This window comes from Euprymna scolopes, chromosome 31 (genome assembly GCF_053919585.1).
Source record: "Euprymna scolopes isolate OS-2025 chromosome 31, ASM5391958v1, whole genome shotgun sequence".
Classification (NCBI taxonomy): domain Eukaryota; kingdom Metazoa; phylum Mollusca; class Cephalopoda; order Sepiida; family Sepiolidae; genus Euprymna; species Euprymna scolopes.
Window position 1 is genome coordinate 67576667 of NC_136512.1, and position 17400 is coordinate 67594066.

At 32.5% G+C, this 17400-nt stretch overlaps 1 protein-coding gene across 3 annotated transcripts in view; it reads right to left on the bottom strand.

Annotated features, from left to right (window-relative positions):
- LOC145255792 (fasciculation and elongation protein zeta-2-like) overlaps positions 1-17400 on the bottom strand; it is a 157748-nt gene that overhangs the window by 96675 nt on the left and 43673 nt on the right. Inside the window, exon 2 of one of the 3 annotated variants that reach the window (XM_080114477.1) lies at positions 17184-17337. The exons of the other annotated variants lie outside the window; for them this stretch is intronic. Coding sequence (XP_079970603.1) covers positions 17184-17311 — 128 coding nt within the window. The 5' untranslated portion in view covers positions 17312-17337. The remainder of the gene's footprint in view (positions 1-17183; positions 17338-17400) is intronic. 3 annotated transcript variants of the gene reach the window in all.

The following is a 17400-nucleotide window of genomic DNA, read 5'->3' on the forward strand; positions in this document are numbered from 1 at the left end:
AGGAGGCACACACATCGCCTGGTCATAAAATATGCTTAAATATATTTTAATTCATGCAGGTTTCGTATTTATTATTATAAAATCAATTCTCTATTGATCATTATATTATATTATAGTTATTCACTATCATCTAAGATAAGGTAACATGCTTATCAAAGCTTTACAAACGAACTGACTTCAGCATATAAATGTACATTTGTGCATGCGTAGAAGTAAAACGTTTAGTCGACTTATGCTTGCCAAGTTCCAATTTTTTGCAATTATGATCACTTAGCAGCTATTTTTATGGGCTAAAAACCAAATAAAATTTATTGCACAGGTCTGACTCCCCGATGTTCAAGTCTGTAGACCAAAAATTGACAGGCGTTTGGTAGAGACTGTTCCTCACATACACAAAATCATGTGTGCATATATATATATATATATATATATATATATATATATATATATATATATGTATGTGTGTGTGTGTGTGTGTGTGTGTGCGCGCGCGTTAGAACTTTTCCTTGTAAATGCTATGCAATTATGCACAATGTAGAAAGTATGCATAAATAGAACTGAGCATAATAAATGAAACAAATCATCCAATAAAAACCTATAAAAAAATGAATAATTAATGAAAGTTAGGTTTTGAAAGGTATATGCAAATTAGTTAACCTTTATAAAGTTGCTTGCATATCCATGACCGAATATATTAAGTTTCAAAAATTAAAAAAAATGGCTTTTGATATAAATGTAAGTATGACAAAAAAAAAAAAAAAAAAAAAAACTTTAAAGATATATATATATATATATATAGATATATATATATATATATAGATATATATATATATATATATATATATATATGAGAGAGATAGCGGCACTAAAAAGAAAGTACACACCTGTCATTTTTTAAAAAACCACAAATTTAAGCTAAATTGAATGCAAGTGTTTAAACACCCTATACCTCATTTGATTCACCTTTTATTCCTTTATAATTTTACCTGTTCATACCTGACTTTTAATTGAAGTAGTCTAGTGTTCACGTCAATTTAAAAACTTGACTTCAAATTGAGAAGGCAAAAAGAAACTTCGCAGCAACAACTGACAAGTGAGGACTTTTAGTGCCACTGTATATATAACTGAAATTTTGAAATACTTTCAGATTACAGCTCGAATAATACTGTAAAATTAAAATCCATATAAATTTTAGTATCAATATTTATAATGCAATCGCAATCAGATAAAGAAAACTCCATATACGAGATGGATTGAAAAACTAAAAAGCACTGTGTGTTAAATAGTAAAATTTATGACTGCCTATAAACATTTTTCTACAAACATTTTCTGATGAGATGAACCATTTATTGAAAATCCATCGATTAAGGTAAAAAAGTTAAAATTTTTGTATTTCTTGTTCAATAATAAATTTGTCGTAATTTTTTTTTTTTTTTAATTTACCAAAGTTAATTCAGAAATTTCATTTATATATACATATATTGCTTATAACTGGTACTTCTTTATATGTGTGTGTGTGTGTGTGTGTGTGTGTGTGTGTGTGTGTGTGTGTGTGTGTGTTAGAAATGTAGATTATAAAGAAAAAAAAGTTGATTAAATAAATAAACGGAGATACTGGCGGAGGCTGTATTGATTAGTAGGTTAGGCAGTTTAAGCAAGCGTCTGTCTACCCAATAATAGAAAATTGATTTTTTATAACTTATGAGATTGGAGACGACGGATCAATGTCTTTTTATTTGGTTTTGTTTTTTCATTCAGACAAAAAAGGGGGAAAAATCCATTTAATTAAAGTTGGTTTAAAAAATTGCATTATTCTTTAAGTCGCAATTTCCGTTAATTCGTTCATCAAGGTTCTTTTTGTTCATATCGGATGACATGTTAATAAATTATATTAATACAACGACCATGATAGACAGAATGAGTCAGAAGCCAAGTTGAGGCAGCAGAGGACAAATCGACTTGTGTCCATTGATGAAACAAGCGTTATGTTTAATCACATGTATAACATCTAAATACCTGCGACTGGGAACCAACTGTGAATTTAATATTCCCTTGACACTTTCTCCTTTGGAGGAAGCCGGTACAACCCACCTGGCAAGCAAGCAAAGCCAACATCTACCTACACTTACTGCAATTCAATCATTATATAAGCATTTATGGATGGACCAAAACACTGACAATTTGTATCCACCTCTCCTGAAATGTAGCCTAATCTAATAATTTAAAAACATCTCAATCAAGGGGCAACTGTTCATACCAGTCAAGAATAGGTCATCCACAATCACTCTGGTAGATTCTTAACCATTGAGATTGTGACCTTGCTTCTGTTGGGCTGAGGTATGTTCCCATGTAGACTATACCCTCTTTATTAAAAAAAATATGCAGTTTATTGTTAATTGCCTGAGGCAACTCTAACAGGGAATTCAGACAGGGCTACTAAGGTATTTTTGTGGACCAGAATGCACATACCTCTTGTATACTGGCTTTTCAATCCCACCTTGTGTTTCACATCTTTCTGCAGTAAGGAGATAAATACCATCAGGGACAATAATCATTATTGTGCCTTACAGCATATTGTGGGATCATTTTATGCCAAAACCGTACATGTTTTTGTATAAGATAGATTTGTAGATGAATTTTATTACATACAGCATCCAATCTTCCCAAATTGTCACCCATTTTAATAGAGGCCAGGTTCAACACTGTTTAACTTTGATAATCTAACAAAAACTAGTTAGTCAACCTGACTATAGCTGTATCAGTGAAAATTGCATACAATGAACAACAGATGAAAAAGATTCTTCTGGTTCATTTGATGTAGCTATGGTTCACTGGACTCTGCTTAAATGTCCGATTTGGTGGGTCTTATATATGTATAAAAGGCATTTGGTGTGCACGTGTGGAAGTTTGTTCCCTATGAACCCTGAAATGGCTTGGTAGATATTCTTGAAATTTCACACAAATGTACTAATGTGTCTGGGAGTGTTATTAGATAGATTTTATATTCAAATGGTGCCGATAAATATTAAAAATTGATAATTGAAAAAATCCAGTTAAAAAAGGAAGTTTATTTTTTGACTAATGTCAACACTGTTATGCAAACTTAACATTACAAATGCATTTCAAAAGTTTTATCACTACACAAGCAGAAGAGTCAGACATAAAAAAAAAAAAAAAACAGTAGGTTCTTTGATAAGATAGGGAGGTTTTCGAAATAAATGTTTCTATTTAGAATACAACTGAACCATGATACTTGACTTTTGCATTTTAAAGTTTAATTCATGCCATTACCTAAAAGTTCTATAAAATCAACAGTAGGCTCTCTACTGTGCAATGAAGACTACAATGTATTGTGGACTAAATCATCGTGGGGAGGCATGTGAAGCTTCTTCCTAATACAATGTGGTGGGTCTGACTAGAGCAGGCAATCAATTTGATTTGATTGAAAAAAAAAAAAAAAGAAAAAAAAAAAGGTGATTTCACCAATTTCGTTGACAAATATATTGGAAGTGTAGAACATTTGTTCATCATCATTCAATCTCAGGCAAGGTTGGGTCCTCCTGCTAATATATTATATAAATCTCACCTGTCTGTTTAAATGTATGTATATCTGCCTAAAACTTTCGAGAGAGGCAACGGATTTTCACTAAATCAGTATCGTTTTGAAGCTCGCCCTTTGGACAACAAATATCGAAAAATTGGCTAAAAACATTAATTCCTTCATCCTTAACTGGGCAGTTTTCTACAAGGAGGGGTCGCTTTTTTTTTTTTTTTTTTTTTTTGCATCACCATTTTTGTAAGTCATTGTATCGGTTGAAATGACTTCACTAATTTCAACATTCCGAACTTCCGGTTGCGTCATGGAGTTCAGTGTGCAGTTAGCACCAACCCTATTCAGGGTTTAATCAGCTTCCTCTGAAGGAGGAAGTTTCATGAGAGTATGAAATTCACAAGCGGTCTCCAGTCGCATGTATATCCCGTCAGGGGAGATGACAAGGTTAGGTTTTTGCAACTTTTTGCAGGGAGGTGTCAACGTCCTCCTACATACAGCACCTGGACTTCCCAAATTGGTCACCCATTTTTAGTAATGATCAGGCTCAATATTGCTTAACTTAGGTGATCTGACGGGAACCGGTGTGTCAACGTGATTATGCAGTATATAACGCGTCATGGAGTAGGGGTAAGACGTCAGGTTTTCTTCTACTTTCTTTTCTGCCACGGGTTCGAGCCTGCCTGCCTACTACCACTTTTTTTTTTTTTTTTGCTCAACACACCTTCAAACACCCGGGCAATGCCAGGCACCCAGGCTAGTATATATAATCTTAATGTAATCACTACAAATTTGAGTGGCACATTCTTGCAATTCACTAGTGCAAAAGCACTATGTAATATTCAAAGTTCCTTCATACATGCCAGGTGAAGAGCTAGATTTTCCGGCCTTTATAGCTAGACAGTTATCGCTTTTTAGAGTGGAGCTGATATAGAGATATAACTAGTCAACAGTCTTAATACGTATCAGTTATCTTGATTAGTCATTTCAGAGGAACAAAACACAAAATGAAACAGAAGGATTGTCTACCGATTAAGATTATCACAATTAAGTCATCACAATCAACGGACTTGACATTTAAAATGAGAAAGCAGTTTCTCATTTCTGTTGAATGATTTCAACAAGCAGACTTCAAGTCATCTATTTTATTATATATGCGAGTAAAAAAAAAAAAAAAAAAAAAAAGCGTCATTGTTAGTGGTGGAAATTTGATTATTGATGGGGACAACTCAATAAGAACTTGTTTACGTTTGACGACCATATTGTAGTCAGCTGGAAAGCAGGCTAACAAAACAGAGTTCCACAGGCGGCCAGTTTTACGAAAGAAACTTTGTTCATGGAATAGTGATTGTGAAAGTACGAGGCTGCAGTGCTCTGGCTTAAATTTTGTATGAACCTTTGCTGTGATAATGTGCAGCAAACTAAGTATTATGGTATCCATTCGATGCACAGTAAGAGATTAATAGAAATCAATGTTTAATGCAAAAACGACAACAAATTTAACCGTATTCCATCATCAATTTGGCATATTTGCCAGTTTTTAAACAGGCAAAATGTCTACTAAATAAATCCAATTCTAATGTATAGTTTTCTCAATTTGGTACTTCCAGAAGAAGGAATCTATATTGACCCAAATGTTTATGATTGCAATTTACTGAACAGACTGGAAACAGTCACTCAGTACCGACATTAAATAAAAGAACTTTTTCATTTTTATTCCTTGACTTCAGGTTAGAATCAATTTAACCTCTATTCTTCAGTGATAAGAATGGGTTTAATAATTTTCTTCCAATCAGTAAGTTAATTACTTTTACTTAGTTGAGAAAAAGTTTTTATGGAGGTGAAGGGAGAGAAGTCAATTTAAAAAATAAAAAAAAATCTTTGAGTAAAACTTCCGGTTCCTGGTACCCTCCCTCCTCCTCAACCGAATGGTTGTACATATTTTTGTAGGTATTTTTTTTTTCTTTCTGTTTTTTGACTCGCTTGCTTTATTTTTTAATTTTTTTTCCCACCCTTTCTTTCTCAGTAACGTTTTGTTTAACTTCACCCCCTCCCACTTTCCTCTCTCTTTGAAAAATATTCATTTTAACACACTTTAATTAGGGTAAGGAAGGTAGAAGACTCGTTTCATCAATGAATGTATTCCTTTCTCCTTTAAAACATGTAAATACTTTCACTATAAGGACGAAAAAAAAAAAAAAAAGAAAAAAAAAGAAAAAAGGTATCTTAAATTAAAACTCTCTCCTAAATCCCACTATTCCCACCCAAAATGAGATTGCTTCGCCTTTTCTTTTTCATCTTTCTGAAAATCTTTATGTCACCCGAGTGGTTGAGTTTGGTTGTTTTGTGCCATTTAAAAAAAAAAAAAAAAAAAAAAAAAAAAAAAAAAAAAAAAGATTGATTTTTAAAAAAATGTTACCATTTATCAAAGCCAAAAGCTACTTGAGGATAAGGATTTCTGAGATGGATGGCTTGTCAATTGAATGATGAAGAATATTATGAGAGGATTGGACATGATCTATTGAATGAATAAAATTTGATGACTGAAAGCCAAATCCAGGTAAGAGATGCAGAAGACTAGTTTCATCAATGAATGCCTTCCTGTCTCCTTTTAAAATATCTGCAAACACTTTTAGTATATATATAAGGGAAAGAAAAAAAATTAAAATTTACAATTAAATTTATTGTTTGACAGAATACTCCAAAAACAATTTTATAAAAATCCTTATTCCGTAGAGTTTCAAAGAATGCTCGTCTTGCTATTCTTCTCATCAGAGGAAAGAAAGAAATTAGCAAATTATTATTATAGCAGATAATGTTATATTATTATAGAATTTGCTGGTTAAGGCATTAAATGAAACAGCAATTTATGACGGTTGTTCATGTCAGTTAAAAACATGTGAAAATATGGAGAAAACTGGGGTGGGTGGGAAGAAAAAAAGAAAAAACCAGGAGAAAAAGTTCCAGCATGCATGAAGACTCACCTGATGGTAAATCCGAAAAGTAAAGGAAATTTAAAAAAAAAAAAAAAAAAAAAAAAACAACTAAATAGTCAGAATTTAAAAATCAGTGGCACGCGCAAGTGCATTGTAGAGTGAAAAAAAAAAAAAAAATCCAAATGGAAAAGTAATTTCAGAGTGAGAAATAATCCGGTTGGAAAAGAAGTTCAATGCAGCTTAAAGGAATATAAAATTGGTCTTGCAATATATATAATAAATGAAAGATGAGGAATAAAATTTATATATAACTTTATTAGATTATCAGAACAATAAGGAAGAGTTAAAGAGAAATTTTAAGAAAAAAACCTCTTTAGGCCACTTGCATAATTTTGCCCTTTCTCTTCTGATGAGAAGCATTAAGTCTCAAAATACTATGGCCTAAAAGTTTTTTCTTAAATTTTCCCTCAACTTTTCCTCATTGTTTTGATGATATAAAGTTATATGCAACTTTTATTCCTCATCTTTTATTTAATACTAGTGGGGGGTACCCGGCGTTGCCCAAGTGTTTGGAGGTGTGTTTTTGGGTAAGTCAAAACAAAAGAATTGTTGCCCGGATGTTTGTGTTGGGGGGGGGGGTTGAAAAAAAGTTTTGGTAGGTAAGTAGGAAGGATCAAACCCGAAGCCTTGAGGCAAAGTTGGAAAATAAAGTGTGAAAAAAACGTGCGACCTAACCACTGGGCCAGCAACAAGTAGTAACGAAAAGATGTCTGAATTTAAGTATTAAGAATTGGCAGGTGCCCGTACTTGATGACTTAATGAGGTCAACTTTCACTGTGAGGCAATATTTTATTTACTGCAGGGCATTTTTTTTTTTTGTTTTATTATACGAAAAAGCCGAATCCACAGGCAGTGATCGAAAAATGTGGAATATTTAACTTTTCAAAGTCGGGTAAATTAAATAGACAGGCGATCCCCATTGTTAAGTCATAGATATTATCATTTAGACATGATATAAAAAGTTTTAAGGAGAGACTCCACCGAGAAGGCCGAGGAAAAACCCTTTTGCAGACATACACGAAAACGCACACACACAAACTAACATTTTCGCTTTTATATATATAGATTATTGTTTTGGCTTCCCTTGATAGTGTTGAGCTTTTCTTGATAAATTTTGCTTTGTTAAAGACTTATTCTTTGATAACACACACACATAATTATATATATATATATATATATATATATATGTGTGTGTGTGTGTGTGTGTCAGTGGATAATTATATTTTAAAAACAATATATATGCCGCTCCCCATTTTTGGGTACCAAATTGGTCAAAGAGAAAATTATTCCCAACTCGCATTTAGGTAAAAATGCACTTATGTATAAATAATTGAATTCATTCAAAAAGTATCGTGAACAAAAACAAAGAAATAACATCTACATTAAAAAAAAATCGTGATATCCAGTAGTCGTGCGAGATGGAATAGTTGTAGAGGTTTAGCGTCTTTCCATGGGGTCCCAATTTCGAATCTTGCTAGATTCAGCCACTCTGATGAGTCGTAGACGATGAAACACGTGTCAGTGGATAATTATATTTTAAAAACAATATATATATATATGTTTTTTTTGTTTTTTTTTTCTTTCAATTAAAACCCTCTGTTAAATCTTCCTACCTCCATCCAAAATGACATTTTACACTTTTTAAAATTTTTTTTTTAGGCAATTATAATTGAGCACACTGACCGCCTAGGTTGGGAAAAATGGTGGGGAGCTATTGATTTCAATTTCAGATTTTTTGCTATTGGCCAATCACATTCCTGTTTGATACAAAAGCAATTGTTTTCAGTTCAGAAATAATGCACAGACTTTCATTGTGAGCCCACATCACCATTCCCCCGCCCCCAAAAGAGTAGAAAATCAACCTTGGGTTTACTTTCAGCAGTCTCGTAACTATCGTTTTCCTTATTTTGTCCTTTAGTCCTCACATTCTATGAGTGATATTTCTGACAAGAAGAAAGAATTGCTGCTTTCTGGATCAGAATCTATCCATACAAAACTTAGCTAGTTTTTAACCATGAAGTATTTCTTTTTAGCTCCTTACACTGACAAGCAGCAAAATCCCACCCCATCCCTGTTGGGATCCCTAGATGCTAGAAAGCCTTCTACTCTAATAGTTTCTTCCCTTAGACTGCTAGACTTTGGAATTCCCTCCTTGTTTCCTGCTTCCACGTAGAAGTTTAAATGTAATGTGAACAGATATCTCAGTGCTCAACACCCCACTATAAGACACAATCCCAAATAGTAGCCTCTTACATTCCAAGTAGCAATATATCTTTTTGAGATAAGAAAATAAAGTTACCTTGACTGGAGCGATTTCTATAAAAAAAAAAAAAAAAAAGAAAAAAAAAAAATGAAATGTTCTGCATGATGTTTCTGCAGACAATCGCAAACAGCATATTAACCCCTGTGCATGAACACGTTCTTGTGAATCTCAAATGTTTGTTTCTTAATAGTCATTATTGGCGATGAAAAATGGACATTTTTTTTATGATAATATCAATTGAAAATGTCAGCAGGTTGTTGGTGGACAGCCAGCTTAGAATCCCAGAAGTAGCCAGAGGCCTGGAAAATTCTTCTGTATGGTGGGATATGCATGGAATAATTTACCACAGTTTGCTGTTTGATTATCACTTAGCAGTTCGTCTGAAAAGTTTTTTCTCAGAAATAAAGCCTTCTATGTGATTGGAATTTTTCACATCTGCACCAATATGGAGGGGGGGGGGTCTAATATTGTAATTCTTTTTTCTTTTCTTTTCAACATTTATTTAGACACCTTGAAGCAACTATAGACCAAAAATGGTAAAAGTTCATGCTTTGTTCAGTCATAGAGTCTTAAAAGAATTTTTTAAAATTTTTTAGTCAATAGGTACCTCATATTCATAGTGTCTAAATGAATGCCCCCCCCCCCAACCATATCAAACACATTTTTTCCAGAACAAGAATTCATCTAGTCTGGCAGATTATCCAGCTGAGTGCTGCTACTTGAGGTAACATCACAAGGAGAAGATGCACCATTCCTCATACTAACTAGTGTATAGTTGTGTTGAGGGGGATCTTATTTGGGCTTTGAATATTACGTTATTTTGAATATTTGGTCAGGATTTACTTTGACACCAGGAAAGATCGGCTATTACTAGCTAAAAAAAAAAAAAAAAGTCTAAAACTCACCGAGGAAGATTGGAGTCAACCCAAATATTTGGCTTTTATGATTTCCATTTATTGAAAAAAAAAAAAAAAGTCTTAATATCAAATTTGGTTTTAAAAATGATTTCTTATATAAAAATAATTATTACGATTATCTCAATGTGAACAATACACACGAAGCAATCTCAATTTCATTATAAATATTAGTGCTCAGTAGTTATATAATAGATATATAATTAATCAAAAGTACCGGTCCCATCACCAAATATGACAAATCTATAATATAAAGCTGAATGTCTGTGTGTGTCTGGTCACGAATAGGCTCCTATATGGTTGACTATTTTAAAAAACTGATTACATATGATAGATGTATCGAGACACAGGAATGGGTATGTTCGATCTGGCAAAACGATGGTTCATTAAAATTGTGGGGTCTGCGTTCGCACCTGGTCCACAAAGTATGGAAATAAAAAATTAAAAAAAAAAAACGTTTACAAGTGTTTTTGATATAGATGTAAATAAAAATACTTTGATAAGTATGTTTTACCTTAAATAGGGATGGTATAATAAAATTGTGAGGTCTGTGTTCGCGCCTGGCCTCCATAGAATGGAAATAGGCACAAACTTTAATAAAGACTTTTCATATCTATCTTATTATACTTTGATAATTATGTTTCAGTTTATACTTTGATAATTATGTTTCAGTTTGAAGAAATATGGTATAATAAAATTATGGAGTGTTCATTCGCACCTGACCTCCATAGAATGGAAATATGTCACAAAGTTTAACAAGTTTTTTAATATAGATCCACAGAATATTGTGATAAGTGTTTCAGTGTGAACAGGTATGGTATAATAAATTATGGGGTTTATCTACTTTATTTTTACTTTCATCATATTTTGCTTTGGTTTTGATACCCCCAAATTCAACCCAAATTTACAACCCTTCCTTTTCATAACCTATCATACTTCCATAAATCAGAGTCCATTTTCTGTAGGCTGTTTTTGAACCCAGTCAACGACGAGTACTTTTGCTAGTACTATATAATCTCAATCAAGTCAAAAACATTTAAAAAATAGAAAGGGAAAAATAGAAAAAACAGGAAAAAGAAAAAATTGGTAGAAAATACCAAAAGAAAAGGAAACACCTACTTAATCAATTCCTAAGATTATTTGCATTTTTGAAATCTGTAAAATATCTTTTGTCAATTTATCAATTCCAACTTTATTTCCTCAATTGACTTTGCTAAAAATCAAACATTAAAACTCAAGATGTCCTTTTATCGATTTCTCTTAGAAAGCTGTTCATTCCAATACTGTATCAATAAAGATGCTTAAATCTAAAGAAACATTTGATCACATCAGCCTCTCGTAACTGGCATTTTAATAAGAAAAAATTTATATGCAAATAGTGATGAGGAGTCCAATATTTTTCTTGATTCCGATACAATTATCGATTCTATTTAAAATTTCTGATTCACATACAATTAACGATTCTGATTTTTTAAAAACGTCTAAATATTCAGCTATAAAGGGTTTTTTTTTTTTACCAAAAAAAAATAAATAAATAAATAAAAAATACATGTAATGTGTTCATTCGCAAATGCAAAAAATATATTTATGCTGTGATCTATAGATTTTAGTTTTATTGGCAATTTAAAATCAATAAATATCCATCATTAGTACTAGATTAGTAATAGAAAAAATAAGTTAAAAAAAAAACAAAAAAAATTTTTTTTTTTTGCATTGGAAAATGGTCACAAATTTTTCCGATTCAAATATCTAATCGTCCCAACACCAATATGTACTTTATACTATTTACAATCCAACTGGCACCGGTAGCCTTGGTCCAGCTGTTTTTTCAGAGCAAAATATTTTCTGTTACATAACAAAGCCTACTAGGTTAAAATCTGTAATATGGAATTGATTCTTCCTAGGAATGTGATAACCACGTGTTACCCCGTTCAACAGTGATCGCCAACACCAACGTTGGGTGCCATGGATTTCTTTTATTTCATCTTCTCTAGCCATATTGGTATCTCTCACACAGTGGAGAATCCTAAGGGGGGGGGGGTTAACTGGCTCACAAGTATTAAAAATAAAATAAAACAAGAAAAACAAAAGAAAACAGACAGATAGTGAGTGAGTGAGCGTGTGTGTAAAAAAATTGAATAAAATTATGGTTTAGATTTTGAGAGAGAGAGAGAGAGAGAGACCACTGCATTCTACATGCTAACGTCCATATCTTAGTTTTTCTGTTGAAGCTGCGTTTGTCAGTGAATAGCAGCTCACCTCGATCTTCCAAAGTTATCCCAATCTGGTCCAAGTCATGATCAGGTTTCCACTGTGCCCAACTAGCAAATGTCATCAACACAAGGCAGGGCCCCCCCCCTCCACCTGCTACCATTCTTAACTTGGCAATACACATGAAAAAATTTAAATGGCTTAAAATACCTCAATAATGGCATACATAGAAAGAGCTTCATGGGCTAAGAAAGAATCTTTAAATTTTTAAAATTCGATTAAAAATAAGGAAGTTATGACGATTTTTGTGCTTTGCATGTGTGGATATTTTCCCCCTCTTTAAGACCATATGCATTTTGTCACATTTTTACACTATTTTAGTAAAAATGCTTTATCTTTGTTAATACAAGATTAAGTAATGCAATTTGCCATATAAGTGTATTTTTAAGGAATCAGAATATGCCGCTGAAAATCAAGAAATTAATAGTTTTTAAATAACCTACAGTAAATGCACATAAATATGCTGCAATTCCTTAAAAATGCCATGTATCCATTTAAAGAAAAGTTAGAAAACTCAAAGTTGAATTGTAATGCATTTTATGTACAAGAAGCTGAAATCTAAATCTAAGACTATTTAAAAATGAATATATTGCAATATTTCTTAGGTATTGTAGATTAACACCGTCCGTTCCCCCCCCCCCAACCCCATCTGACTACGTCTCCAAAATATGGTTCTACATTTTTAGGAAATTACGTATGATCACCCTGAAAAACTTAAATGAAAGATAAAAATTATTTCATAATTTAATGTAAAATGATTCATTTTGGGCCATTCTAACGTTTTAGGGCAGTTAACCATTTTTTTCTATAGGAGATAAATTCTTTGTTTTTTTTAAGACGATTATGCGTATTTTGTGCAATTATGGGAGGATGGGGGGGGGGCTTGCCATTGACTTTGGGTTAGGGCTAAGAGAAATTATGCAGGAACATCCTGAAGACTTGACAGAAACAAAAAAACCTTTTCAGAATTTAAAATGGGGGGTTAGTTTAATAAATTTAATGTAAAATAATTCACCATGTTGAGGCCATTCTAACATTTAAGGACAGTTAACCAATTTATTTTTATGAGAGATAAATCGTGTGCCTTTTTAAGCAAGGGTCTATTTTTTGTTTGTTTTCTTTTTGTTTTCTTTTAGAGGCTTAAATGTAGCATACAGAGGAATTTTGTTTAATGGGAGCTTGCCACTCGGACTTAGCATTATTTTTAGGGCTATAAAAGATTTTAGGAGGAGGCTTGCCACTCATATGTAGGGTTAGAGGTAGGATTAAGGAAGTTTGTTTTAAAGTGCGTTGTGCACTCATATTTACAATTAGTGGTTCATAATTATTGGCTTTTGAAAATGTTATGGCTTAAATTTTGAACATCAAATTACTTTTAAATATGCAAACTTAGGTAAATGAGGGTGTGAAACTTTACGAGTATTAAGACAAATAAAAAAAGTGTATTTAAAAAAAGTGACATCATTCTAACAGAAAACATGATGTTTTGGAAAAGTACTAAGTATTTTTTGCCAACCTGTTTAAATAAAAAAATAAAATAAAAATTGCTAAAGCTGAAAATCGTTCACAAATTTTGAATGAATTTAATTGTTAATTTCAATTACATTTTATGTCCTTTTTTCTACAGAGCGACTCTTATTTCGTTTTTAAACTTTCCAGTTTGAGACGTTTGTTTTTTTTTTGTTAAATTTAATTTCACTAGAAACTGAGCACCCCTACAAATATTCAAATGATTTTTTTTTTTTATAATTTGGTAGATGAGTATCCATTCGATAATAATCTGCTGAAAAAAAAAAAAAATGGTAAAAAAGACGAAAAAAAAAATAAATAAACAAAAAAATAGGGGGGGTATCGCTCGTACATGTGAACAAAAAACAAAAATAAATTTCACATAAAATCATCAAGTTTGAGAAACTTAATTAAACTGTTATATTATGTTATTTCGATGTTAAAGATAGACAATGTTTTGTTTAAAAATCCATATAATAAAATGCCAAGGCAATTTTATGTCTGTGTACATATGTTATCACAATTACTTTTTTCTATAAGGGTCATGCGATTACCCAAGATGCAACGCATAAAAAAAAGAAAAAAAAAAGTAATTTTTTAAAATGTATTCGATATTACTGATATACCGATTTTGAAACTCAAAACAAAATACCCTTTCTTTTCAGTTGGGCTAAGATCAAAATGTACCTAGGGTTTTTATCACTTGTTTTGATCTTCCATTAAGGAAGAATTTGGGTTTTATCAAAAGTGTTTGCTTCATAGCCATCTAATGCTGGGTTTAAAGTATTTTATTTTCAATCTTCCTGTCTAGCTCTCTTTTAGACATTCTTTTTGTAGCCACCTTTTATCATTTGTTTTCAAGGCATTCCAGTTCCTAGAGGACCCACAAAATAGGGTAAAAACCAGTGAAAGTCTCCCTGTCAATGAATTGGTATTTCAGAGCTAGGACTGGAATGGTTGGAGTAGAGAGAACTTGTAGATATAATATACTAAGACAATTTTATGCTCATATGAACGTTATCACTCTTCACCCCTTTTTAAAATGATGGGATGGTTTAAACTGCCAAAGATGCAATTCAAAACAGTGTTATGTCTTTGTTCATGCCGGACATACAGGATCAAAATATACAGATGAGACATTTAGAGTCCATCTTTGCTCTATTATTTTCATGGCAAGTGCTTGACTGAGCGTCAATCTATGCCCCCTCCCACTCCTGTAAAACATTCACAACAATCACTTGGCTAGCTACAACTGCCAACAATTTTTCCTTATCCTCAATACGTGCCTAAATACAAATTTTATGAATAAAGTTTCTTTCTTAGAACTGTCTGTGGAAATCTAATACCGCAAGACTGCTTCCCAGTTGACTACAATTGTTTTCAATTCCAATGTATACGAGTTCTTGTTGAGCCGTCCTCTTAAAATAATCAAATTCTACTCAATTTCCGTTGTCATAGTGTTTTATCACCAGATACTTATTAAACCTTATCTTCGAGCCTTGATAAGCGCAGACTTCCTTGTGATAATAAAAACATACCTAATTTTATATAGAGATAAAATTGTTACTATTTTTCGTCTGTAGGTGTGTATTTCTTATTACGTGATTTACACATTCTTTTAAAACTAATTGGTTATTTATTTATACCAATTGATTATTTAAATAAAAGATTCAATAGCCTATAGTATAAAACAAACTTTTTAAAAATCCTATTTACACCCCCCAACCCCTCCCCAAAAAATAAAAGGAGAGATAAAAGTTCAAAGAGAGCAAGCAAATATCTAATTAGTATTTACTCTTATCCCTTTCTCTCATTGCAAAAAAAAAAAAAAAAAAAAAAAAAAAAAAAAAAGATGTGGCTAGTTCCCCTTCCCAGCATTTGTCACATAATTAGGCCCCTTCTTTTTGTTACCTTGCTTACTATTTTGGTTGGTTGGTTGTTTTACGGAATATCAACCCTTTTCAGGTTATTTGATGCCGAATCCAAAGATTTGGAAGAAAATTTTTTTAATAGAATATATTTCTATTTAACCCATAGTTGGAACCCTAACAGGTACTACCACTCCGGGTCAGAATGGATCTGAGAGCAATGGCAATTAAAGGGTGGCTCCAAAGCCCGCAAGCTGGAGCCTCACCACTGGATATAGTTTAAGGTCATATCCAGGACCAATACTGCTTTGGCACTTGGGACTAATAACTTATACTTTATAAATTAGAGTGTAATCTTGCCGTATTGTTATTCATTGAGAAATTGAGAAAAACAAACAAAAAATTTACAACTTTCACCAAATGCATTAAATTTGATATTTTTACTGCCCTGTATGCGGAACCCAATTGTAAAATTTATCTATTAATTTGTTATTTTTAAATCGACTCAGGCAAGTACAAAAATTAAAAAATGAGATCGATAACTGAGTCAGAGGCAGACATTGTATTTATGCTTCAATAAGTCAATTTAACAATAAATTCAGAGATAATAAATCTCTGAATCAGTTTCCATAATGTAAAATTATACATGTCGGTAGAAAATTAAATTTGTAATGGGTTTGGTGAAATTTATTTATTGAAATTTTATTTTTCTATTTCTCAAGTGTTAACCATCCTACAAGATTATCAATTTAAATTGTATCATTTTGGACTACTATTCTCATCATGAGTGTTATTTTTCGATATTTTCAACCAATGTAACCTTCTTCAGGTATATCTTGTTGAACTTGTGAACCTTTCTACCGAACTTTGGAATCTGCATGGAATTTCAAACAAAATACTATATTTAATCCATGGCGGTAGCATGCTCTTATTGCATTAGCCATGACTGGATAGAACTTTTAAGTAATTCTCAATAGTATTTTGAGTATCGCCTGCACTGCAGACTGAACCTTCAACTTCCAAAAGAAGGGAAGTTACAACCAAATTTTACCAAGTATTTTATCTGTTATGCCATGCACCCTTGCAAAAGTTACAGCAGCAGAAACATTTGGTGAACAACACTCAAGATGAGATCAATCGTCTGAAAAAAGTTTTGGAATTTTTGAGATGAGGATTGGTTATTCGTATTATTTGGATTCTTTGAACTACTGTTCTCATCTTGTGTCATTTTCACAATATTTTGGTCAATGTAACCTCTGACCTTTTTCAGGCGTATCTTGTCAAACTCTAGAATGTTTGTCTAACTTGAGGATTTGGACGGAATTTCAAACGGAACCCTTTATTTACTTTGTGGGGGTAGCATGCTCTCGTTCCATCAGCCATGATTGGATAGAGGTAATTTGCAATTGTACTTTTTGTTCGCCCATGTTGAGAATCAAACTTTCAGAAGAATGTAACTTCTGAATTGATTTTTCCAAGTACTCTAACCACTGTGCCACGTATTTATGCAAATGAAGAAAAAGGAAAAAAAAAAGAAAAAAGCGATACAAAATAGAAGTAAACAGACTTCCGGACAATGCCGGGTAGGTAGAACAAATAAACAATAAAGAGAGTAGCAAGGCCAAGAAAGAGCAGTGTTTAAAGCCCAGATATTTACTAAAAAAAAAAAAAAAAAAAAAAAATTCCTTTTTTATTCTGAGACCATAAATTCTTGAAATGAGAAAGGAAATATACAAGGCAGAAAATACCGAAAAGATTGTGCAAGCCATTTTAGCCGTGAAGGTCCCATAAGTCTGGGTAAAAAACCCTTACCCTAATCCATGCAGCTTAGCAGTCACTCTTATCACTATTATGATGCCTGGTGGACCTAGATGGGGAGTAACGATATGGGTAAATGATACTCGGAGCAGGGGTTCCAAAACGATTATTCTCCTCCCCATCAGTATTCTCGCAGTTGGGTTAGTATCTGAAATTGGTGGGAAGATAAGAGAAACAGATAAAAATCAGGCTGATCACATTTTCAGGTGCC